Source organism: Ornithodoros turicata, chromosome 9 (genome assembly GCF_037126465.1).
Source record: "Ornithodoros turicata isolate Travis chromosome 9, ASM3712646v1, whole genome shotgun sequence".
Classification (NCBI taxonomy): domain Eukaryota; kingdom Metazoa; phylum Arthropoda; class Arachnida; order Ixodida; family Argasidae; genus Ornithodoros; species Ornithodoros turicata.
This window is the reverse complement of record NC_088209.1, coordinates 18,315,886-18,342,724: the sequence shown is the minus strand read 5'-3', so window position 1 is coordinate 18,342,724 and position 26,839 is coordinate 18,315,886. Positions and strand designations below refer to the sequence as shown.

The window sequence follows — 26,839 nt, the reverse complement described above, 5'->3', positions numbered from 1 at the left end:
GAATAATATCGTTATTTTCCCTGATTTGTTGAAAACGGGAGGCGTACGCCTTTTTTGTGACAATTATGAAGTGCATGCGCTGAACTGATTTTTAAAAAATATTTGCATTTGTCTGCTTTTCATTTCGTAAATGGTAAAACCATAGTAACCTGGTTCTTGTAGCTGATGTTGTTGTTGTTGTAGCTGGCGAACTGAAACCACACTTAGAACGAAAAAAAAAAAAACAAGACGAAAAGAAATGAATGACAACAGTAGCCCACACCCTTAAAAATGAACTTCACCGCATAGCACCCTTCTAGCCAACCATCATCTCGAATGATATCGTTACCTGGCCTGATTTGTTGGAAGCGGGAGGCGTACGCCTTTTTTGTGACACTTATGCTGTTCATAATTGTCACAAAAAAGGCGTACGCCTTCCAGATAACGATATCATTCGAGATGATGGTTGGCTAGGAGCGTGCTATGCGGTGAAGTTTTTAAGAGTGCAGTTACTATACTTTCAGCAAGCTACACTCTTAAGAATGAACTTCACCGCATAGCACGCTCCTAGCCAACCATCATCTCGAATGATATCGTTATCTGACCTGATTTACTGAAAACGGGAGGCGTACGCCTTTTGTGGGACACTTATGCTGTTCATAATTGTCACAAAAAAAGGCGTACGCCTCCCGTTTTCAGTAAATCAGGGCAGATAACGATATCATTCGAGATGATGGTTGTCTAGGGGCGTGCTATGCGGTGAAGTTCATTTCTAAGAGTGTAGCTGTTATCCATAACTTATTCTTTGTACACATGACTGTCTACCAGAGTACCATTTGCTTTCCAAACGTTGGGGAGACTGTGGCCTTGGGGCAATTCGTCCACAGTTGAGCTCTACATTCGTGCATCCTTTGTCTTTCTCCTACTGAATCGGCGCGCAAAGAAGCTCGGCTCGAGGTAAATATGACGCGCTCGCAGGGAACGTTTGTTGATTCAACCATTTCCGGGAAAGAGGCGGGTACGTTTGTGTGCGACGGTCCTGTTGACTTGGACATTCCCATTGGCCTTTATGTACTCCATACACCAGAGGAAGATCCTACTGGCAACAGGGGAGGTAACCGGGCATCCGCGAGAGCGACTTTATCGGACGAGATGTCGGCCGAGGAAAGTGCGCATGCGCAAAGAAGTTATCGCGGAAGAAATGCCCAGAAACGATGGAAAGTGTGTAAGAAAAACGCGCACGAGGGCGCTCAATGCGATGCTGCTAGCAAACAGCATTAGCAGACGACACTTAGCAGACGAGCGGGCAGAATTTTCCTGAGACGCAGGGCATAGGCGGGAGAACATGTGACGCCAGTGACGTAAGTTTAAGGGTCGCAAAGTTTCAGGGTCCTCAAACCTGAAGAAGTGCAGCCTACTGCACGAAAGTCTCGTTTTTCGCAAATTCAACTGTTTACTGCTCTCAACCGTTTTCTCTTTACTTGTGAATCGCTATCGCCGGAAACTTGCACATTGTTTTTTCACGTTCTACGATATTATTTTTTTCGCCAACATCAAACATCATCAACATCAGAATCACTCACCATTAAAGATGTCCCAAACTGAATCCTCTAACTTCTTCTTTTTTTCTTCTTCTTCTTCTTTTTGCAGATACAGGGTGTGTATTTCATTCGTTTGCAGGATTTTTATTTAAAAAAAAACTAGCAGGGCAAAATAGATGCCGTTTTAGCAGTTGAGTTCTACAGCCAGGCTGATATACTCTCGAAGAAAGTATGTAACTACAAGATGACTAATTACCTAAAATTTTACCCCCAAACTTTGATGTACAAATGAACCGAAACCGAAACGACTGTGACCTGGAACGCAGGGGGTACACTCTTAAAAATGAACTTCACCGCATAGCACGCTCCTAGCCAACCATCCTCTCGAATGATATCGTTATCTGCCCTGATTTGTTGAAAACGGAAGACGTACGCCTTTTTTGTGACACTTATGCTGTTCATAATTGTCACAGAAAAGGCGTACGCCTCCCGTTTTCAACAAATCAGGGCAGATAACGATATCATTTGAGATGATTGTTGGTTAGGAGCGTGCTATGCGGTGAAGTTCATTTTTAAGAGTGTACAGCCCTCATTTCACATCAGAGGGCCATGTGATTTGAAGCGATGGAGATGATTGGAGTAGGTGCCGACCTGCGGGCCAGATAAACCGCTTTCCCGCCCAGACGATTAGCCTCTGTCGGTGAAGGTGATGCGCTTCTCAGACGCGCTTTTTCACTTTCGGCTTCATTTGCATACCAAACTTCGCTATTTTGCTCTGCTAGTTTTTTTTTTTTTTTAAGAAAAATTCTGTAACGAATAAAAATAAACACCCTGTATATCTTACATTTTGGTTATCTTTTTCGGTGCATATCTACACGTCTAGTTCAAATCAAATTACATGAACTCGTCACGAGCCGGGGATTTCTGACATTTCGAACAGAACGCTGTTGTCCTGCTGGACACCATCTTCATCACGGACAAAGCATTTAAAGGGCTACGTCCGCTTCTTAAACTTAGAAGCGACTACAAAGGGGCTTTGTACTCCTATATCCTGAATTCAACGGGTCCTGAATGTGTCGCTGGCAACCATTGAGCAATTTGCAAATGCCTCCATGCAGCTTACAATGATACTGGAAGAGACAAATGCTCGCCGTGGGCGGACAAAGATGGCCCCCGCATCCAGGACGCCTTATGCGAATGAATTCGCCCTGCCAGATATATCAGCCGTCTGCATTGTTTGTTTTCTTTTATGGTCAACGTCTGGCATTCACTGCTTTAATACAAGGAAAGAAGGAAATGAATGAATATAAATGGCGCGTGTATTCGCGCAGTGGACAGCAAACGTTGCGACACGCTTGTTTGCGACATGAGATGTTGCCCGACGTCAGAGTGCTAAAACATGGACTGTATAAGAGATGTCCTCGGCATTGAATATCGTCGCGAAATGACATAGGGTGAACCCCATTTCTTCCCGATGTAGTGTTTCGTAAACCATGATTCCGCGAAGCTCGCCACCATGCGTCTTATCAACTTGCGCAACGTTCCGAGGATATATGGACTACCGCGAAGAGTTAACGTCATAGATACCGGCTTTACTCGCGTATTTAGCGCACTTTAACCCGACAACGTAGAGCCACGCGGGAGACGGCTTAATTACGCAAGGAAATGCGCGTGCCTTATACGCAAGTAAGTTATAAGCCGATGTGCACGTGCATAGAAGGATATTATTAGCTGACCTCTCTCAACACTGAAAAAGAAGAAGAAGAATAGAATATCCAGCGAATCTCTAAGGAAATCAGGACGAGAGACGCCGATATTTTGAACGAAGATTGTTCTTCTTCTGGGAGACGGGCGCTCCGGCTTCTTCTATGCCTAGAAGAAGAACAGTCTCTGTTCGAGATATCGGCGACTGCGGTCATGAGGCACTTCCGTCGACACATGTACCTTATAAATAGGGTTTCTCGTTTTCGGCGAATATTTTATTTTTCTGAAATGCGGCCGGAGAAATCGCCAATTTTCCGAACACCAAGAGCAGGCGGTTTTCGGCGGAAAATTTTCTGATGATGTTATTCACGGCATAAAAAGGCGAATATCGTGAAGCACATGGAATGAAGTTCAGATTTATTCATTGCAGCTGACCATCTACAACTTGAACTTGTTGTCGTAAATTGTCATGTACATATTTGGAGCTTCTGAGCTAATTCTTGGCTGCGACCTCTGGATTAGTGCAGCTTCGGGAATGTTATCCTCTATAGGGCAGGTTGTTTCGTGGGATTCTATTGTGATTGTGATTTATTTGACCTGCTGTCTGACAACAGCTGGATTACAGCCTACAACAAGTCAGTACACCTACACAAAGCAGACACGCAAATTATCAATTGTGTACTACGCCCCCGTTGGCCCACTTTTCGCATTATCGGGTTCTCCGTGGCGGGTTTGAACATCACAGTGACTAAAACCGGGCAATTCCGGACACTTTTCCGGAATATGCATCTGGTGGTTTCGCGGCGGTTATCGGCGATTTTTTTTCTCCCCGAACACGCGGAATAGTTTCGGTGCGTTTCGGTAAATACCGAAAACGAGGAACACTGCTTATAAACGAAAATATAGATCGAACTTTTGAAAAAGTGCACTGCAGTGGAGAAATGGAAAGAGTGGACCCCCATCTTACATACTGCTCATTGGTAGAACAAACTACAAATCTCGCAACCATGAGTGGCAGACGACGCCATCTTGTTCTATATTCTTGTGTTTGCGCTGCATAGCCTTTTGCTGATCACTTTGCCCTATTCTTAATTTCATTGTCGAAGTGACTGCTCTGAGGCTAGGACACATAAAGAGACAAAAGAAAAAGCGCACTTGACTGGCAATCAAGAGGTGCACGGTTCGACTCCTGTCGAGAAAATCGGGAGGGGGCGGGTCGGTCTATATTCCGTTACGGCATATCTACTCGTCGCACGGCACGGCACGGCAAAGCAACTCCGGGAAATGTAGCCAACGTACTCGTACACCCAACTGACTTATACAGAACTTTCATACCTGGCTTGCATACCTATATAAGCATAACCCCACCCCGTTCGGCTTAATACGCGAACTCGATAAATACCATGAACGAGTGCAAATTTACGAGTGCCAGTCGGAAAAGAGGAGCAAAAGGCGCAGCGCCTTTTCAATATGCAAATCTATCTCCATAACCTGCCCAATACCATATCAAGGGAGCGTGTGATTTCAAACAGCATGGTGGCACCGCAGTCATCGGAAAAACGCACGCTTGCAGAACGCACGTTTACGACGCTGATAGGAAAAAGCCGTTTCTCGTTGGATCGATGTGAATTTCATCAAAAATTGAAGACTACGTCTGGCTGCCGTTCAAGGACCGGCCAGGTGCATTTGACTACGCGTTTTCACAGCGCAGGTAGAGGAACACGGTGCACGTACGAGAGCGGAGCGTTCAATAAGTTTTAAGCCTCACCGTATTGCGCTGGTAATCCTTCCATCCATGTCAGTAATACAGGATACAGGAAGAATAGAAGTTTGACGCAACTTTTGTCATTCTGGCAAACGTTTTTAGATACGGTAGCCTTACACGGGGTGTTCGCACGAGTGACATATACCAGACTATTGCAGCGGAAAATGTGCGAAACGTCATAGCTTTCTGCTGCCACGTGACCGCCAGCGCTCGACGCCATGCGTTTTCGTGCTCTTCTAACTATATCGGGAATGTCCTTGCGGCTCAGCCGTAAGACATTTCATAGCAGACGACAGGGCCGACGGTGTCGTCTGCTATCCAGCGCTCAACGTCATGCGTTTTCGTGCTCTTCTAACTATACGTATATGGGAAATATCCTTGCGGCTCTGCCGTGAGACATTTCGTAGCAGACGACAGGGCCGACGGTGTCGTCTGCTATCCAGCGCTCAATTCATGCGTTTTCGTGCTCTTCTAACCAGAGCCGTATATTAAAAGGGAGTCTGGCCATTGGGAGGAGTCACAAAAAGAGGCTCGACCTGTCAATCACAGTTTCGCTCCTCTGATTGGGCTGCTTTTTACCAAGGGAGTCGCCATGACACCTTACTGCCACCCAAAATGGCGACGAAAACAAACAGTGGTAAAGCGGAGATTTCACGACAAAAAATTTTCACGGACTACTCTGATTTTCTGCTGCAAATGTACATTTTCATATACGTTTCTTGGAAATCAGTTTCAACGTACGCTCATCCATCGATATCTAACCGAAAATAATACGTTTCGTCGCCGGTGTTAGGCCTAGTGAACACTGCGATCGCGGCGATCACAACGAAATCATAACAAAAACGGCGCTGTGCTGTACAATCTTATTTTTAACAGCTGGATTTCATGGATATAAACATTCTTGCCTCTTATATTCCAACTATTCATGTAGATTTGTTTAAAAATCATACCGACAACAGAATGTGTCCCAGCAGGTGGTTCTGCCGGCAGCGGTACAACCACCGTGGGTACAACGACGGAAGCAGACGACAATTCCCGACGTGCCTTACGCTCCCTAGGTGGCGCTTATCAAATTTGCACCAGCAATCCACTAGTTTTGCAGATTGCGAGAGGTATCCATTTCAATCCCATCCAATCCACTTGCCGCCCAAAATGGCGCTGCCCATGTTGGATAGGGGGGCAAATAGTAAGGATAGGCTGATTGATAGCGCCCCATATTTCAAGACTTCATTGGTCGCAAAGCTGAAAAAGTGGGTGGAGCTTCAGGTATAGGCATGACCCATTAATGGCCAGACTCCCTTTTAATATACGGCTCTGCTTCTAACTATATGGGGAATACCCTTGCGGCTCAGCCGTGAGACATTTCGTAGCAGACGACAGGGCCGACGGTGTCGTCTGCTATTGACGAATAAACAACAACTTCATTTTAGTAATGATGAGTAATAATAATAATAATAATAATTTGCTAACAGATGTGTTGAGAGCAATCGCGTTCGTTGAAACTTGATTGAAAAATATAGGTTCGTGTTCCTTTAACTTTTACTTCTGCGTGAGACTTACAAACTTATTAATCTCGTACACCGTATGGCAGCACGCAAAGAATCGGAGAAGGAGGCTAGCTTAATTAATAATTAGGGGCTTAATTATGTGAGGTAACTGAAAACCTTCGTGATAAATTGCTTTACGCATGGAGAAATGTGCGTGGATGCTCTGTACATAGCATATGTTTCGTCTGTGAAGCGCTGAAATTTACAAAGCGGCGGAATTATTCTATACCACGATTTTTGTCATTAATAATGCGATCGCTACCCGTGTGCGTTCTGGGGCAACGAGGATTCCTGCGCTCACGAGTAGGTTACTCTAAAATAAGTAACTAAGTTACAGTTACAGCTATCCTGTGAAAATTGTAATTACACTACAACTTACAACGGACACTGTTTACGTTCTCTCAGTACTTTTTCTTTCTGTTCTTCCTTCCTCTTATTTCTATACCAGTTCTGCATACATCATAGGATCCCGCCAGAGTGTGTGATTCTTCAGCTTTAGTTTTGTGTTCTTCATTTGTCTTTTCCTTTTCTTTCCTTCTTTTTGTTTTATTTTGCGTTCTTCTGCCGTGCACGACCGTACGTGCCGTGCACGACCCGTGCCGAGCTTTCGGCACGGGTCTTCTATCCTGACCGATAGGGGTCGCAATGGTTTGCCCGCATACCCTCCAAGACAACACATCGCCTCTTGCGTGCTTCCAAACCCGAGGCGCTGCACGCTACGCCTTCCCAAGAGTGACGTGGATGTTCCGAATATCTCAAAGCTAAAGCATACGTACAGCACGAAGACCATTGCCGAGGCAGAAGAGAATATTTTGCTCGACCTTCGTGTCGCGCACAGCGCGGTATATCAAGATAACTTGGAAAATGAGAAGTTATTGAAAAATTATTTAAGTTAGACTATTACATACCAACCTTTGTAAGTATACGTATTTGCGATGTACCAAGTTGCTCGAAAGAGTATCTATATAAAGTACTTAACTTAAATGCTCCGCTCAAGTTTTACTATCCAAGTCTCTTTGAAAAGCGCCCATGTCTTTTTCAAGTGTCCTTTGTATGGCGCTGGCGCGGCGGGACGGCTTTCATCATATCGGGAACGTGTAACATAATAGGGCATTGTTACACTTGTTCCACAATGGCGTATAACGGACGTTAACGTAAAAGTAACTTTTGATCGAGAATGTAACAAGAGGAGAATGTATATATCTCAAGATGCACGTTTTCATTTCGTGCGTGACATTCGTGGATCTCGAAACGGAGATGAAGGCGACCACGTTCTTTGAACCTATAAAGAAAAAGAAAAGGAAAGAAAAAAAAAAGACGAGCTGAATTTACCTTTACTTTCGAACCTACAGCCTTATGAAGAAGAAGCACACCATTGGGATCCTTTTGTGTGCCTTTTGCTATCGAAATATACGGCATGCCGTCGTTTTTCGGGCAGTAAGGGAAATTATTATGGCAAGGAGGCGTGGCCCTCTCCAGATGGGGCCACTAGATATCAGGGCCCGCATGCCATAGGACGAAAAAGAAACCGGCTGTTTGTTCGGCTTTGCTGCATTGCACTAATGATGGCAACCAGAAACCCACCCCAGTATACTGGCTGGTGACTGCGGTGCAGTTCATCTTTCTTTTCCCTTGTTTCCCTTGGCCTTCATTGGTTTTTTTGCTTCTTCTTCTTCTTATTCATCTGTGCATGAGGGCTAACGCGGGGGAAGAACAATCAAAGAACAATACGTCGACAGCAATGCACTTCCTGTTGTTCTCTTTGCTTCTCCTCATATCTTCTCATTTTTTGCTCTTCGTACTCTGCACGTTTTTGTCCTGCCTTATCTCATGCGAATACAGGTTGATGGTGACGACAGCGCATTATGATTCTTTATCGAGCGCTTATCGACTACTCTCGCTCCGTTCCGTAGATGAAAGGCAGCCTCATGGAAGCGTGCATGCTTTATAGGCCTAATTATGGGGAAGGTCTCCCATAAATGAGGGTTTTCGTAGTTCTAGTTGGATACGTTTGGTGGTGCTGGCGGTGGAACGCTGGGAATGGGTGGACGCTGCTTTATCCATTATTCACCACATGTGATGTTAACTTATTTCCTTTTCTTTCTGTTTCTTTTCTCTTTTCTTTCTCTTTTTTTTTTTTTTGCTGAATGAATACGGTTGCGAGGGAAGGTGATGACGTCACTACACGCTAAAAAAAAACTGCAAAAAAATGCACCGTTCATTTCTGAGAGGCATATATGGAGCCTTCCATAACTCGACAAATGCACTCGTGGCGGCCATCACTGATATCATCCACTGTCACATCATGGAGAATGATGTGACGTTTAAGTGAACGGCTGTGATACGATGTGATGCTCAATTTCAATCGCGTCATGCGTGATTTGATGTTAAGTGATGGGATGAAAGATTTCGTTAATTTCTTAGGCAAATTGAGGCTTTGTATGTATTTGTCCCTTCTATGTTGTTCCAGCCTCAGAACATCCAGTTCTTTCATGTTTAAGTGATGGGCCGCGATAATATGCGATGCTGAAGTTGATTTGAGTGCTGGTCTATGATGTGATGTGACGCTGAAGTCAGGGGCGTAGCCATATGGGGGGTGGGGGGGTTCGACACCCGAAATTGTACCTTTGGTAGTGCATTTCGGACAGGGAAACAAGGGAAAATCGTCCTCCCTCATATAAAGTCCCCATAGAACCCCCCTCCCCCGAAATATTTTCCGGGCTATACTATCTTTGCTGAAGTTGAATTCAACGATGAGCTTTGAAGTTGAACGCTTGTGATGTTCATGTCAAATGATGGATTGCGATGTTGATGGGATATGACGGCCTGTGAGTAAGACCCACTGTGATGCGACGTCGAATGCAGGAAGTGCGGACCTGTGGAGTTCTCTGAGTTCCTGCTGATAAGCGATGGCTGTCTTTGTAGTTGACGTTGTCATTTTTTTTTTTTTTTGTACAGCGACAGGCGGGTAGTCAGCATCTGTAAGCAATGGGGTAGCGTATCGCCCCTGGCGATGTAACTCCCTACTCATCATCATCATTTAAATAAAGTTGTTTGTTGTCAGCATACGTCCATGTACATTAAGGAGATTCCACATAAGTTTCCACGTATTTACAGGTAATAAGCAAAGCAAAGCAAGGTTAGTTGTCATAAATAATATCCTACTCTATTGTTAGGCCTCATTTGTCCCTATATTAGCGGGTTTTCTTCAAGCGTCAGCTCAGTTGAACTTTCTCTTTTAGAACATACTGGAGGAATCGATGACTTTTTTTCTTCTACACGTAAGGATTAAGCGGTGTGAGTAAGTAAAGTGTAGAAGTAAGGGCCCTCGATAAAGCAGCTGGAGATAACCACCGCTTCTACGAGTGTCTCCGGCTATACCAGACAGACAGGATTAAGTGCGTGAAGGCGAACCTGTCACTGAAACGAGGGGGGTGACAGACGGTCCGTTCCTGCAAAAATGCGCTTCGTCAAACACGTGATCATTGTAACGGCATCTCGCAACTGTTTCCTTCATCCCCATTCCCCCGTTTCCCCATTCATCATCATCAGTGTATTTATTGTTGTTCATCAGCCCTGTCACCCGTGCTGAGACTAGCGACATACACGTGAACGAACACAGAACACGCAATCGATTATGTGCTACGGGCGCGCTAAATAATAGGGAGTCTTAGTATATCGTACGCTGTCGCCTTTGCGTACGTAAGGGATAGCGTGGTGGTTCTGCGGAATGCGCAAAGCCCTCTTTATGTTCTGCACGTGCGCAGTACCACCAACGCTATCCCTTACGTACGCAAAGGCGGTAGCGTACGATATACTAAAACTCACTATTATATGTAGATACGTATGTCACATCTCCTCTTCAACTCCCAGCGGTACACGGCTCAGTCACTTTCGTCGCAGACGACAGAGCCGATGGCATCGTCTGCAGTGTGCACAGTACGCCACTGTCGACATTCCATCGGAACTTCCGCCGCGTGAGCAGCTTTTGCTTTTTTCTTCCATTAGAAGTTTTCGTGGGGATGTCGTTAATACGCGGTATCGGTAATCCACTTCCTGAGAGGCACAGAACTCATGAATAGCCCCTGAATAATTGACGAATCATTACCGAGCGAGTTGCTTCCTTTCTTTCTTTCTTTTTCTCTTTTGCAATGGAATAGTAAGCCGAAATTGCGTTTGACTGACTTTTACCACGTACTTTTCCAATAAACATATACCTCCACCACCCCCAATTTGTCTAACTCATTTTTTTCTGCAAGGCGCGTAAAAAAATCCAGGTAGATTCTCCGCGACTACGTTCATTACACAATGCATTGTAAAAGTGCATTTCTCCACATGGAACTGTTTTTTTTTTTTCGCGTTTTGCGAGTGTTCCTCAGAATTCACGAATCACATGGGCAGTTTTAAACGATGATTGATCCCAATGACCATGATACATGCGCGTGGCGCCACCAAGCGCGTTTCGCGTCAACCTGCCAGGAAGCATTGGATCGAATGCTCTTTCAGAAGTTCACACGTTGTACGCTTGATGACGCTACACGCGAATGTTCAATGACCATTGGTTCCAATCATCATTGAAGACTGTCCATGTGACAGGGGTTACTGAACTTCCGCGAATATGTCCGTCGATATAGCACGTAACACCCTCGAGGGTAACTACTACAACAACACCGAACATCCTCTGGATGTACGAATCCTTTAGGACATTATTCGTACATCCTGAGGATATCCAGGATCCGTTAGGACATTATTGGTACATCCTGAGGATTCGGTGTTGTTGGGGGTACCGACGATGAGCACTGTTTTCCATCAATAGTGCGCTTGCATGCTGCAGCACCATGTTGGAAATCCTTTCCGTAGAACAGAAGTAACGACAGGCAAGGGATGCTAAATCGTCAAAATACAGCTTTACTCAGAACTGTACTGACAAACACTCCCGTTATGAGCGTACAAGTTGATTCAGAGTCACAAATGGCGTTGTCAGGCTACTGTGCAAGAACTCGTGGTCCGCCCGTTTAATCGAACGCCACTCCGTCGAACTCTTGTTACATCCACCAACGGCATGACCGAGTGCGTTTAGGCGTCCCGTCCGTTGGTGGTTGCCAAGGTCGTGCTGGAGACTGGGAGGTTGTGGGTTCGAATCCTACCACCGGCTGTGTTGTCTGAGGTTTTCCCTGGGTTTCCCGAAGACATTCCAGACGAATGTCGGCACAGTTCCCCCTGAAGTCGGCCCAGGACGCAAACCAACTCCCCCGCTCCTCCCTGCTGTCCAGTATTATTATATGTATTACATCCAGTTATTCCCCTAGATTCACGCGCACGTGCTGTCAGCAAAGATGATTTAGTTGACCTTTTCCCGGGAAGAAATAGAGACACCTAATATAGCTATGCGAAAGGTGAAGACTGCTTGCGACATACATGTCTGAGATCCACAGCTCGCGGTTTTTTCCGGAAGCTGCAAGATTGCTTCTTCGGCCTCGTACGGCATACTGGCACAGCTCCTTCGGGGGCGGCCGGGCCAATACGGGCTGCCGTATACCTTTGAAGGAGGGCTACAGACGAGTGTGTCGCAAGCAGTACATCCCGTGAGACAACCGGAAGAGTGCCGTACAAATTACAAACGAGACTACAAGCCCCACACCGCAAAATACTTCTGTGCGTCGTCGCTCGTCACTTGAGGCATTAACTATCTCTAATAAGTTATCTAAATGTACGTATACATGCATGTCGTTCGTTGTCGGCTCGGATCGAAGAAGAAAACGCGATCTTGTTTGACTTCTATTATTAGTTTTATCTCAAAGATCGGATTCGGATGCACCTTATCATTCGTAGTGTAGAATTTCAATGCTATAGACGTGCGTTTATTTTAACATGAACTTATTTTGGTTGCAGGAGCTGGTCTCCTCTGCGCCGGACAGCCGGAACTGGCGGGGCATAGGCATCGCGCTGCTAGTCATCGCTGGCGTATGCGCACTTATCGTCACTGCTGTCATTCTGCTCTCACCAGGTACGTCCATGCATGTGCAGAGGAAACACGAAGCGCACGAAGAGCGTGCACGTGTACAGGGATCGCCGAGATAAACTTCGGGGTTTGTAACGTGGAGATAACACAGATAGAAACAGTGTCGGGAAGCTAAAGTAGATGGTTAGAGGACGCATTATATGCTTCAAAATGTTGAAGCAAACATTTTATGTCGATACTGCCACTTTGTCCCTTTCTCTGCGGATAAATCGTGAAAATTAAAAAAATAAAAACGTAGCTGCCTAACATTTCCAATCGGCTATACCTTGTTTCAGCTCCTTCCGTCAGATGGCGACACGGTCGAAGGCGGTGTTGCAGACGTCTTTCCACCCTTCCCACAGTAGTCCTCTGCATTCAGTTCCACTTATTCACTTGGTTTCGATATCGTCTGCAACGCCACGTTCGACCGTTTCGCCATCTGACGGAAGGAGCTGTAACACAGGTATAGCCGATTGGAAATGTTAGACAGCGGCGGTTTTTCAAATTTTCACGATTTATCCGCGGAGAAAGGGACCAAGTGGCAGTATCGACATAAACTTTCGGGGGATAATGCGTCCTCTAACATCTACGTTAGGTTCCCGACACTGTTTCTCTTTGTTTTACCTTCGTTACAAACCCCGAAGCTTATTCTGGGCGAACCCTGTACTTTAATATGAATGTACACGAGGCTCATTCACGAAGCACGCTGCCGAAAGGCGGTCGCCAGCGATATGGTATGTGGCCGATCCGGTTGAAGCGGCCAATCGTAGTGGCAGCCAAGGTCGTGCAGATGACTGGGAGGTGGTGATAGCGACAGTTGCTTCGCGGCGCTAACATTGGAATCTTTAAAAAAATGCGGTCACAGCGGCATGGATGTGTTGGAGTTCAGTTGTCAGCTATGCAGTCACAGATGCCAATTTGAGACAGGAAGTCACACGGGCAGTCTTGAATTATCATTGAAACCAATGGTAATTGAAAATGCGCTTGGCGCCACCAAGTGGGTAACCTGTCAACCTGTCAAGCAGCATTGGATGCAACGCTATTTGAGACGTTGACAAGTTACCCGCCTGGTGGCGCTAAGCGCATGTTCAGTTGCGATTGGTTTCAATGATAATTGAAGACTGCCTGTGTGACAGGGGTATTAAGTTCGAAATCTGAGTTAAGGTCCAGTGGCATATGAATTGTGTCATGAAATAACTAATTTGACACCAGTATTACATGTGCTGTCTGTTCTGCGTCTACGTTCTACGTAAGCATCTATGTCAGGCAGAACGTTATGTCGAGTATACATAGACTTCTATGAAAAAATAAAAGCTGCACTTTCGATTATTTTGTGGGAAGGTTTTGTAATGTGTGCCCACTTTCAACGCGCACGGCTTGAAGTAACAACTCAAACGTAACTTGATTGCATCTGACGAGAAACTCTGACTGAATTACATTTCAGTTTCAGTAACTTTCCCTGCAACTTCGATACTTTCAACGACATGTAACTTGTAACCTAATTACAATTATTATTTATTTATTTTGTAGTAAATTACTCAGCTCTGGTCGGTGGTGCACCAGAAAGTGACAGCGACCCCAATGACTTGGAAACGTTCCAAACCGCAAGTTGAGCAAGGGTTGTTCGAACTGAAGCTGCTCAACATCGATCTATCCAGAGTGCTGGGAAACTTTTCGGTTCACTGAAATGGCTTTTTGATTTCACTTTGGAGCGTTGTCACTGATGTGACATATGAGACGGGATACCGGATGTGCGCGAAATGATGGGGTGATTTCTGAAATTTGCAACACGCCTTCGTGAACGCTGATGATGATGATGATGATGATGGCTGGAGTTTTTTATGGCGCACGAGCAACTATAGATATAGAGCGCCAATACTGTGGTGATAAGTGTGACTGGGTCATTCGTGAATGATCGTAGCTTTGTTCAGACTAACGAGCACCCGGGTCTTAAAAAAAAAAACGGTGCGTCACGGGGGAATGAAAGCTGCAGAATGTTGTGCGAAGTCGCGTGTTCCAACCGCCGGCATTTTTTCATGGCGACTGGTTGATTAATTAGGCGCAATTAATTGGCTAACATTTCAATTTTCGTCTTAGGGACGATGTGTAAATTAGAAACTTGTGGAGCGTGTCGAGAAACAGTCATAGCGATTGTTTCCTACAGCGTGCGCCTTCCGTTTAGTTTTTTTTTCCCGGCCCCGTGAAACCTGAAAATGTACCAGGTGACACGTAATGACACGAGGCGACCGCACCAACGCTCGATTTCAGAGCTCTCAAGCGTACGGAAGAACTACTGTATTCTTTATCCGGCGACAAGCGACGTCAAGGTGAGCTCTGACCTGAAAGTCGCTTCTCGGCAGATAACGGATGTAGTTCTTTTTCTGTACGCTTGAGAGCTCTGAAATCGAGACGCGCGCGCTGATGCGCTCGCTTCGCGTCACGTGGTACACTTTCGCGTTTCGCGGAGGCAGCAAAAAAAAAAAAAAAAAAACGACACCCTCTACAACTTTCTAATTCACATCCCGGCCTTAAGACGAATAATTAAAAAGTTACCTAATTAATTTCGCCTAATGAATTAATAGGCCACCATGAAAACATACAGGTGGTTGAAGCGCGCGACTTCGTACAATAATCTGCAGTTTTCACTCTCCTGTGACGCATCGTGTATTTTCTAGATCCCGGTGCACGTTAGCCTGGACACCCTGTATATCATGCTTACAGAACATCCACAACAAGATGGGGAGAATATATCCAGGCGACTCTTTACCCTTACACTTTACTACATGTATGACGATGGGATGAGGGAGTTTATTGACAGAAAGATATAAGAAAAAGGAAAGAAAACCATGGAAAAATATGGGGAAAAACCTTTCCGGAATCAATAGTGCCCCGCGATCCCAGTGTCCCACTGGGCGGTACCGGGCGTGCGATCTGCCGCTTACCCAGTTCTCTGCGGCACAATGACGCTAAAAACAACATGTGGAGCCCTCTACGAGCACGTAATTTGTTTTAATGCGTTAGAATTAGTAGCGTCAAAACGGAAAAAGCAGTATGGATATATGCGTGTGTGTGTGTATGAGATGGTGAAGCCTCGCCGAGGCAGAAGTATAATGGACATGTAAAGGGGAGATAAGAGTTTAAATGTAAATGAAAGTAAATGATATGAAATTCAGTGAAGGAGTTGAAGGTAATGATGAGTAAGACGTAAGAGTAATTAAATAAAGGCAATTAAAGCAAGAAAGTCGAGTTTAAAAGTGATGAATATAAGACATATGTAATTAAGAGAAAAACGAAATGAAGGGACAGATTACCGAAGGTAACCGCAGGTTACACGAGGTAATTAACGTCAATTAAAGGGGAGCTGAAAGTAATCAAAGCCGGTAAACGTAAGTAAGGGAATTAAATTAAACTCAAGATTACCTCAGGTAATCTGCAGTTACCTTCGGTAGTTAAAGGAGAACTGAAAGTAATTGGTGCTAATTAAAGGTTAATTAAATGGACTTACATATAGTAATTGAGTGTCGAACCGGAAGTCAAATATAGACGGGAAGTGGACAACCGGACGTCGGCCTTAGATCGGAAAATGCGCTTAATGCTGACGCATTTCTCTCGCATTTACTGCAACATCGCCGCCGAATATTTTAAGTATGGTATAATATTGTTATTTATCGCGCATCGCCTGGTACGGAACGGGTAATGCTAGAAACGCAAAGACCTCCCACACCGGCGACGAGCTTCACGCGACATAGCACGTTCCTACCTTCCTAGCCAACCATCATCCCGAGTGACAGCGTTCTCCGCTTGATTTGATGAAAGTGGGTGGGGGGGGGGGCGTACGCCATTTTTGTGGCAATTAGGAACTGCATAATGCCACAAAAAATTACATGCCGCCTACTGATCTTGGTGCCAGTAGAGTCACTAAATAGGGGTACAGAGTATCGCATTCCTTTTACGCGCCGGAGCCGCCGTTCAGTGTCCGCGGTTGGGCCCGATCGTGTCACGTGGTTTCTCCTTCCAAGAACGCGCCGTCCATGTTGAGTCCCCTCCGTCCATAAACCGGTTTCGTCGGTTGCGAGCTGGCTCGACTGCGCGCTGTTCTCCGGCGGAGAACGGGGAGATCGGCGTCCCGTTGCTAGGCGACACAGCCACGCCGGACCCAAGATGGCGGTCTCGCTCACCGGCGTGGCTCAGTGTCGCTACTCTGTTACCTATTTAGTGACTCTAGGTACCAGTAGGCGGACACCCTACCGACTCAGCCACCGAGGCCGTCTGCTCTATTGTACAACTCTCTGCTCCAGAAGCATCACACCGCGCTTCTTGTAGCACCCCCTCGTTCATGCATGGAAGTCACTTGGAAGTCTGGCAGTCGGTCTTATAATGCAGATTTTTAAAGTTTGTTTACGTGCGGGTAACCCTTTTTGAAGTAAGGAAGAGCTGGTACTCCCTCATAAACATACTCACTGCTACCGTCAGTACTCCTCTGACAGGGAGCATATTCCAAACCTAAATTAGTGCGTCTGTTACCGACTAGAGAAAGATGACGCTTTGCCTAATTACCTGAATGCCCTAATTTGAAGCTGTTTAACATATGTGAATTTATTCTGCACTGCATGCAGCGTGTGTCCTCCTGCTTTTTTGCTTCCTTTTCTTTTTTTTTTTGCTTGTTTTTCTTTTTATCTATTTTTTATACCAACGATTCGAGCTCAGCTTTCCTCTCCCACCCCACCTCCTGTGTCGAGGAACTTCCGACGCCACAGCTGATCGCTGCACATCAGTATAACTCATACTGAAGTGAAGAGCTCGCGATGCTAATTGCCTGCTAATGACGTGCATGACCACGAGAGGCATACGCATCAGTTAATGTTATCGGCCACGGAGACTTGTAGAGACTAGCGCTCATTTGCTCGGGCACGTTTGACGCTATAAAAACATAAATGTCCCGCAGTTTGCATCAACCAACGGAAAGATCGATGCACACACACGCACAGACACACACAAAAAAAGTTCTGCTTTTATGATGATTGGAGTGTTTCATCACCGCTGACGATGTCTATCCCGCTGCACGTGGTAATTTGATGAGGATATAATGAAGAACAAATATTACAAAAAATAGAAAGAACTCAACTGCTTTTTTTTCTATGAGGATGCGGTGGAAGAAGTTAGCGCCTTGTTTTACATTTACTTTCCTCTGCTTTTTTTTTACATCAGTATCCAATGTAATCAAGGTATCTTCCTTGTAACGTGTATAATACGTCTTTGCTATGGACTAATTTCTTAATTAAGCCGGAGAGACTTAAAACTTCACTTCACCCCGCTTTATTCTTGAGAAAAATCTTTTTATTATACGGCTCTTCGTGTTTGACTTCTTTTTTTTTTCCTGCATGTTGTACACTGTTGCAAAAGAGAGGAAAGAAGTGCGAACTCAGTGACGTCATTAAATTTAATCGAGTTGGAACGAATGATGTCATGGATCTGTTCGTATCTCGGCACCGGCTGTCTGCTGTCGGGGCGCAGTTCCCCAATTTTCCTCAAACGCTCTGAGGCAAACATCGGCACTGTTCCCCATGAGCTCGCCCAGGAACGCCACCATCCTTCCTGAGCAGGTTTTTCCTGATCCGAAGGCTTTCCTCTTGATTTCCGGCAAATTTTCCAGGCGGATGTCGCACGGTTCCCCAGAAGTTGTCCCAGGACGCACACTGGCCCTCCGTCTCCCACTCCTTCCTGCTGTCCTCTCTCCACCCCTGCATCTTTGTTTGTGCTCACATCCACAGTTGCTTCGCCGTATCAATACGGAACAAAAAGAATACACACAAACATAAAAAAGAAAACGTGCTGCCACATCGCCCTGCAATAAAACGGCGCAACCTGCCGACCAACCAACCTACGAACGCAACAATAGGTGTATATGTGACTGTAATCTTTTATGGCCATTATATAGCGCGCCGAGTCGAATCCGGTGAATAGGCTTCGGACGATGTCATGTGGAATGATTGCCGTGAGATCGGGGTCTATGTGAGACAGGAAATCTGTGTACCGGAGGGCTTGCTTCCAGCAGCTTTTCTTGGACCGTCTGATTGTCGATTTGTGGAGGAATGTCTTGGCGTCCGATCTTGTGAATTCCAATCCCAATTCCAACTCCGTATATTGTGGTCTCAAGACTGTGCGACATCTGCAAAGTGCCCCAGGACACGTTACACGATATACTTATACAGTGCCCAGAACAAGAAGACGCAAGGGAAAGACTGTCCCAGGCACTTCAAACACTGGACAAAAGACCATTCTCTTATTGCAAAGTAATGGGAAGATGGCTCACAAACGAGCAAGACATGAAGGCACTCAAGGCGCTGTATGTCTACCTAATAGAAAGCGGTATACACAACCGCTACTAGCAGCCACATATCATAAACCTCAAAACCACCTAAATGATATGGAGCTGCAGGCGTCCTTAGGGCAGCCACCCTGCTCCAAGTCCTTTTCTTAGCAGTGAAATGCTACTACTACTACTACTACTTTTATGGTCATCCTTCGAGGAAGACGACAAGCCTCCATATGAAACAGAAGAAGAAAGGAGTTAGGAGCCCCACTCTCATTGGCGTCAGTATTGTCTCTCGGAGCATCACACACTGCGCTCTGTCATAGGGCTGTGGTAGCGGGTCTTGCATCCTACATCGTGCTCTCCAACCGCTTCTAGGCACTTCCTTCCTACACTCCTACACTTTCACGTACACACACATTCATACAGTCATCCTTTTGGCCCTGTATAGTCGCCATACGCATATTCCTACATACGTGCATATCCAGTTCCTGCTTTAGTCATCACATGTCATATATGTCATAAGATACTTGGATCAGACTTGGCCTTAGTCCCCATCATTACTGCACAGACATAAACAAACATCTCACGCCCCTTTTGTCCTGGCCAATCTCCCTTAGTGGCTCACGGCCATTATCTCATTGGTAGAAGAAGAAGAAGAAGAAACACTAGGCACTTCTAGGCTTCTAGGCACCTTCTTCCTATACTCTCATACACTTTCACGTACGCACATTCCTACATACCTACTTGTCCATGCATAGTCATCATATGTCATACAATGTCATTAGCACATGCGTCTAACGTAGCTGGCCGTACATCCCATCACTACCACACAGACATAGTTCCGCCCTTTTGTCCTAGCCAATCTCACGGCCATCTTTTCATTGGAAGAAGAAGAAGAAGAAACAAAAAGAAGAAACAGCCGATGGTTTTACGCCACAGTGCAGTAATCGCGTGAGGTTTGAGCACGCGAAGCCACTCAGTCTGCCTTCTCCCCCTATCTCGATGTTTCTGATATTCAAAGACAGCCGGAGCTCCTTCCTGGTGTTTCTGCGAGTTGACTGCTGGAAGGCTACACAACGTTTCCCAATTATACACGGACATCGTGGCAGTTTCACCGTGCTCTTTCGGCTATCTGAACTGCTTGCACTATTATAATGTTCGTGATCCTGGACTTGAAAATGCGCACCCTGTCAACGTGCCTGCAGTACTGGAATGCAATGAGCAAGCCTTGAAAAGGACGAGCTGTTCTGAGCAGCTACTTTGTTCTGCCCCATATCAGTCTTTTTCTTTCCTATACTCGTATCACACTGAGCAGCCCTCTGTTTACCTGAGCTATTTTGTGAATAACGTGTATAAGTTGTTTCGTCGATCTGGAAGCGCTTACGATGAAACGTGCTATAGTGTCAACCATTAATTTTGAAAAGCAAGTGTCTCACCCGTTTATTCCTTCACTTCTGCGCGTAGGAGACAAGGGTCCCCGTGTGAAGCAGCCCAGAATCTCGCTGGGAGATGTTCTACTTGGCTTCTTCCACCCGAGAAGGTTCAACGGTTCGTGGGTTACAGGTAAGTGCCCTCATATAGTGCGTACGGTATACCGATCGTTGCTGCAGGAAATGCTCGCCGGAATGCTGACGCGGTACCATTTGCAGTTAAGGAGCGTGTCCTATTTCTCGGATTTCTCGCTGATGTGGCTCATATTTTAGGAAATTCTCCACGCGGGCTGAATCAGAAAGAAAGGAACATGAGAGTTTGAGGGACGTCAGAAAAAGCGGCGTTATCGAAAGCGCACGATGACGCATTTTCATCGGCCGTTGCTGCAGCAGAGGTGCTTCCCAGCGGTGCTTAGGGGAGATAAAAGGAAATAATGCCTGGGCTACGCCACTCCTATCACAAAGTTTGTCGGGAACTAGGTGTGCTGACTCAGAATGCAACGAACCTATCCACCACCACAACACTCTTCCCTAACTGGATTGTCCACCCCACTCTTAACCCAAACACTTTCTCCCTCCATTTTTATGAAGCGCCGCTAGCTAGGGCGCCTTTGCTCCAGTTACGGTTGGTGAAACTTAACGGGGTGAAACACAAAACGGACGTACGGCCCTTTTGTGACTGTTAACATCGATGCAAAGTGTCACAAAACGGCGTACGTCTCCCCCTGCTCAAAACAGAGCGTATTATTAATCGCGACCTGTCTTTCCTTTTGATCAGAGATCCGTACTTCACGACACAGATGCCAGTATAATTCATAATTTGTTATGAGAGCGGGGCATACGCCCCTTTTTCGACCGTTAACACGAATGCAAAGTGTCGCAAAATGTCGTATACGTCACCCCCAGCTCAAGGCAGAGCGTATTGTTAACTGCAAATGTTCTCTCCTTCCAGACACAGAATTCATCTACAGGGACACTGATGGAACCCTTATGCTTTACAATGCGGAGACGAAAGAGAAGAAGACGCTTCTATTTAATACTACATTTGTAAGTTTGCTCGACATCTCTGTTGCTTTAAGTTAGGCCTGTGCAACTTCTCCGTCACAGGCAGTCACTGTTAGATAGCAACCCGACTTTACATGACGTTTTCACAGCTTCCGGTTCGGTGCCAAAACGACATCAGATTTCACAGCAAACACGCTCTGCGCCAACCACTGTGCCGATTGATATAGTAGTTATCGCCTTTGATTTGATAAGAAAAAATGTCACTCGTACGAATACACAGACACGGCTCGGTTCCACTGTTCCAAATTGGAGTACAATGTGATGGTATCCTCACTGGCGATCTCTGGACGTGATGTTTCAGAGGAAGTTTGATGCCAAGGTGTACCAGATGTCGCCCGATAGGAACTTCCTGTTGCTGACGCATGATATCAAGCCCGTAAGTATTTCTTTACTTTTCACAAAACTAAAACTCCAACATCCCTTGTCACTTTAACTTTTTTTACAGGTTTACAGGCACACGTTCCTTGCCAAATACGAGATCTATGACTTTACTAGCAAGTGAGTAAAGTTTTTCAACGCATAGTCTCGTTATATGTTTCCGTTGAGTATGATAAGACGTTGTAATTTATAAAATTCGTCGTGTTGAACGTTAATGAAATATTTACCTTAGGATATGGTGACAAAAAGTAGAGGGGAAATCCTCAGGTTGCCTCTATTCTCCTATACCAGTAGAGCAGTCAGAATGCCGACGTCTCCAACTTGAGGCTTTTCCCTCTTCTTAGTTCCTAATTAAACGTAAAGTGATTTGCATTCTATGCTTCTCTTCCTAGGGATTTGTTTCCATTGAGGCATAGTCCTAATCATGAAGAATTGCAATACGCAGCGTGGGGGAAAACTGGAAGCCAGTTAGTGAGTACTCACGAGCTAGCCTATCCCAAAGTCGCTTAAACACTTGCTTCTGCAGAGTTGTTCGGAACTCGTTGGAAGTAATAACAAGTTATTTCCAGAAACCATGTAACCATCGACTTTGTAACTTTAGAAAAAAAAATTAACTAGTAACGGATTTCGTTACAAAACTTGCTGTCCTCGTTACTCCAAGTCACCCATTCCCTTTTCTTTTTTTTCGTTCGATTTCAATATGGACGACAATGTAAAGTATGTCGACATTCCAGGTGTTTGTAACGTGTCCTGGATTGGAGTCCGCGTGTTTCTCAGTCCGCCACTCGTGCCATGTAGAACCTTCTTGGAAAACCGCTCTGTTCTTTTTCCTGGGAGATGACGCTCATATTGCTCCTTTAAATGTGTCCTATATTATTTCCACTTGCAGGTGTATGTGTTTGAGAATGACGTCTACTTCATATCAAGCGTGTTGGGTGGGGCACCCGTGCGCGTGACGCAGACTGGTGTGCCAGACGTAGTATTCAACGGAATACCGGACTGGCTGTACGAGGAAGAAGTGCTGAGTTCTCCCTCCGCCATGTGGTGGTCTCCAAAGGGTCAGCAGCTGTGCCTAGCGCGGTTCAACGACACCGGCGTGCGTACCATCAGCGTGCCGGTGTATTCAACCGACGACCTCTATCCGGGCGTAAGGGACTTACGATATCCAAAGTCTGGCACAGCCAACCCCACTGTGGACCTGTTTGTCGCGTCGCTGGGAGACCTCGGAACGACTGGCGTCAAACTGAAAAGCGTCAGACCTCCCAGGGAGCTCCTCGATAGGACGAAAGAGTAGGTTACCGTTCACGTGCATTGTCCCCTGTCATATAGAGCTGCATACTAATGCGTAGAGTTGGGATGGTAAAACGAGCTGGACCTGCTTGCTCCAAACGAATGTTGAGGAGCCTCCTCAGCGGTGTCCTCGGTAGCATCGGTAGTGGTTGGAGAGGTCATCAACGCTGTTCATGCGTAGCATTTCCAAAGCTACTGAGACGCGGATGAACTTCCTCAAGATTCGTGCAAGCGGGCCTTGGTATCTGATTGTTCATGTCCTGAAAGTGGGCATTTGATAGCAAGAACAGTTGAGACATTGCACTTCCCCTATCTTTTACTTCCGGGACAAGACTTCGAATCTTAGAACAATGCGGCATTTTAGATTGTTGATAGTGTTTCAATTGATGTTGGACGTAGGTAGCCACTGTCTCTATTTCTTTGCGACTGATTGACTTTGGGATTGACAGATACGTTGACAATGCTTCGTGCTTATACAAGCCTGCAATCCCCTGTCTAGTGTTTTTCTTAAAGGGGCATTAAGGTGCAAAAATTTTGCGCTCGCGGAATGAAGGACGCCGTTACCTTGAGAGCAATACAAAAGGAAGGGATTTGTCCGTTCCGTTGTTCGTAATTCATGCGCGAACGGCGCCGTTAATTTCCCTCCTCCTCTCCTCCTCAACAAGTGCGGCAATGCGCAGAAGTCTCTGCGTAACTGATTAAACTAAACCCACTAAATCTAGAGTCACTAAATAAACTATATCGTACGCCTAAGCTCCTAACGCACTAAACGATAGTGCGTAGTCAGTCTCCCGCACGAAATGAGGGGTGAGGGTATGATGGGTGACGACAGTTGGTGTACGTACTTCCCCATACGCTCCACGACGGTGGTGCACATGTGCTGGTTTTCTGGTTTCATTTCGGTGTCGAAGACGAGCTTGTATTTCTTATACGAGGACATCGTCAGTAATATGCAAGATGTCGCAATTTCTTCCCAAAGAACAGCGTTCTCCCGGCACGTGTAATAATGTTAGGTCACTCGTAGTCTATGGACCTGAAGAAGTGCAACATAAAGAAATATTGCTAAGGAACAGGGGCAAAGAGAAGGCTATGGCTAAACTACTAACTGTGGATTTATGGAAGGGCTATGTATGAAGCCTTATGAAGATTTATGGAAAACAAAACACAAGGAACCCCCTTTTGTGTTGTCCGTTCACCAAATATCCAAATTTGTCACTTTGATGAAGAAATGCTGATGAAACACTCTACGGGTGTGACGTAAGATTAGGCTTCCTTTGTTCGTTTGGGAATCATTCCGGACATCTATAGATATTTATTTTACCGCTCTTTTGTCACGTGTCTTTGTCAGTAATCACCAACCAGCTGTCCAAATATTGGAACTTCGAAGGAATGATAGGACCCGTGAGGGTCGCGATTGATCTAATTCGTAAAAACCAGTACATGTTCTATGTGCAGTGGATATGAGGCTACGTGTGTAAGTGTGCCTACTTTTTTATGCACACCCATCGATGTGTACGTGTCAGCGAATGCATGTTACAATCGGGACGAATGCACGAATGTAGAGATTCCTCAGCACCGCCCTCAGTACCTCTAGGAGTGCCCTACACATGAGTAGCGCTGAGGAGCGCAGCGCGTGCTCGAAGCACTACTGAGGACACCTCTGAGGAATCTTCTGAACGTTCGTACAAGCAGGCCCAGGCCCTATTGGCATTGAAGAGGTGCCCACTGCAATGCAGGTATTACGTGACGTTTGTGGCATTTCTGGACGAGCAATCGCTAGTGGTGAACTTCCTGACACGGGCACAGAACTGGACGCAGGTGTCGGTGTGCCGGGAGGGCGCCTCGACTTGGGACTGCGCGGGGCAGGCCGTCGAGACGGCCTCGGGCGGCTGGATCGACCTAAAGGAGCCGCCGCTTGTCGCTGCCGGCGGCTTCTTTCTCAAACTCCCCGTACAAGACCAACGCCGTGGAAACTTCAAACACCTTGCTGCTTTCCAAGTAAGCTGCCGGCTTGTGCATTTTGGGATGTATTGTTAAAGATACTTTTACCGCAGGAGAAACGCAAAAAGTTTTTGACTCACGGGCCGTACGACATTATCAGCATCTTGGCCTACAGTCCGGAATCCAAGCGCGTGTAAGTGATATTACTGTTCTGTGCATCTGGTGCAGAAATGCATTCTGCGGACAAGGGCGCGAACTCAGACAAAGCAGGTGTCCGTCCGTCCGTGACGTGATGTCGGAGCAGGGTGGCACCATGTGATGCCCTCTCTCCTTCCCCTTTGGGTCCTTGGGAGCATAGTAGGTATGGCGCAAGCGCAAAAGAGAACAGGATTTCCAGTGGCAGGAACTCCTACCAAATGGACGAGTACCTCCGCCATCAGAACCGCTCTGTGAAAAGTTACGAGCGTGAAAAAAATAGACTTTGGCTTTGGCTTGGCTACGTCTTCCGCTATCGAATGGCGCATACAGCAAGTAGAATGCATACTACTCACGCGGATTTGGCCTGGGCGGCCAAAAGACCTCTGCAATATGCGTAATTTTCTGTATCTCTTTGCGAAAGTGCTGAACGTTCGATTGCATTCATACTTATGTCTGCCCTATCCAGATCTCGACCATAACCACACCGACGGCATCTTGAAAATAGCTGTATATCCTGGCAACTGTAAACGTTCGTCGTGACGGATACAGACATACTTAAATGATTTCTGTTATCCGATTTTGACAACCGAAGAAGTTCACTTTTAGTATGAGACTATTGCGCTCTATCCTCAGAAAAGTTCAAAAATTAGAGCATACACATGAAAAGCAAGGGAATCGAGAGTTGCACTGTTTGTACAGGTTCTTCACGAGCACGCGAGAAGGAAAGCCCGGAGAATCTCACCTCTACAGCGTGCCGTTCAACGACGAAGAAACTCAGCCAATATGTCACACGTGCGACTTGGGCGACCAGTGCCTCTACAACAATGCCGTCTTCTCGTCTGAGAGCAGTCGCTTCTATATACTCGAGTGCCTTGGACCCGGAGTGCCTTGGGTTGCCGTCCGCAAGACGAGCGATCATAGTCAAGGTAGGATAAGCCGTCTTCCATGGGATAAGCCGTACTACAAGTTGTTAACGGTGCCTTGTGTTCTAGTGGAGATGCTGGACGCTAACGATGAACTTAAGGAGCGTGTGGAACAGAGAGCCATGCCGCAAGTCCGCAACTTCTACGCTCCTCTGGCAGACGGATACAGTAAGTCTACCTTACGATTAGGAAGAGGACAGCGTACGACTAGTTGGTGATGCTGAACTATTAAAGCGTCACTAAAATAAAAAAAAAAGGTTCGCTTCAAAACAACAACAACTTTATTTTCGGCCTTGGAGAGTGGGGAGTTTCATCGCAACAGGCGATACTCTACCCCAGTGCTTGGTGGAATGGGGGGAATAAAATAACGTGCCCCTTTACAATAACGATCGAAGTCCGATGGTGTCCAGAAATGTCAGAAGACCTTTGAGCGCAGAGCGTTGCTGGGCTGGATTGGGCCAGGGACCAAGCAATTTCGGTAGGGAGAAAGGGCGAGAGTCCAGCTGACGAAGAGACTCGGAGAGTGTGGTTCGGGAAGGTTCGTAGTGAGGGCAATGAAGAAGAATGGGTTCGCTTCAAGTTACGTTACATGCTATGCTAATTTCGTACTTGTTATCATAATTCAAAGCTTTGATTCCATTACGGAGCTACAATCGAAATTATACCGGACTCTTTCTTGCTTCGGCGCTAAGCAGTGAACGTCGTTTCAGATCGCGCATCGGTGTTTTTTTTTTTTTTTTTCCGTGCTGCGAATGCACGCG

The 26,839-nt window shown here is 46.0% G+C and overlaps 1 protein-coding gene across 5 annotated transcripts in view; it reads left to right on the top strand.

Moving 5' to 3' along the window:
- Window positions 1-26,839, top strand: part of LOC135368270 (inactive dipeptidyl peptidase 10-like) — a 187,773-nt gene that overhangs the window by 151,012 nt on the left and 9,922 nt on the right. For all 5 annotated transcript variants that reach the window (XM_064601439.1, XM_064601442.1, XM_064601444.1 and 2 more), the window contains exons 2-12: window positions 12,429-12,543; window positions 20,318-20,416; window positions 21,236-21,330; window positions 21,650-21,724; window positions 21,794-21,846; window positions 22,119-22,197; window positions 22,616-23,016; window positions 24,753-25,014; window positions 25,071-25,150; window positions 25,855-26,081; window positions 26,148-26,246. In XM_064601439.1, coding sequence (XP_064457509.1) covers window positions 12,429-12,543; window positions 20,318-20,416; window positions 21,236-21,330; window positions 21,650-21,724; window positions 21,794-21,846; window positions 22,119-22,197; window positions 22,616-23,016; window positions 24,753-25,014; window positions 25,071-25,150; window positions 25,855-26,081; window positions 26,148-26,246 — 1,585 coding nt within the window. The remainder of the gene's footprint in view (window positions 1-12,428; window positions 12,544-20,317; window positions 20,417-21,235; window positions 21,331-21,649; window positions 21,725-21,793; window positions 21,847-22,118; window positions 22,198-22,615; window positions 23,017-24,752; window positions 25,015-25,070; window positions 25,151-25,854; window positions 26,082-26,147; window positions 26,247-26,839) is intronic.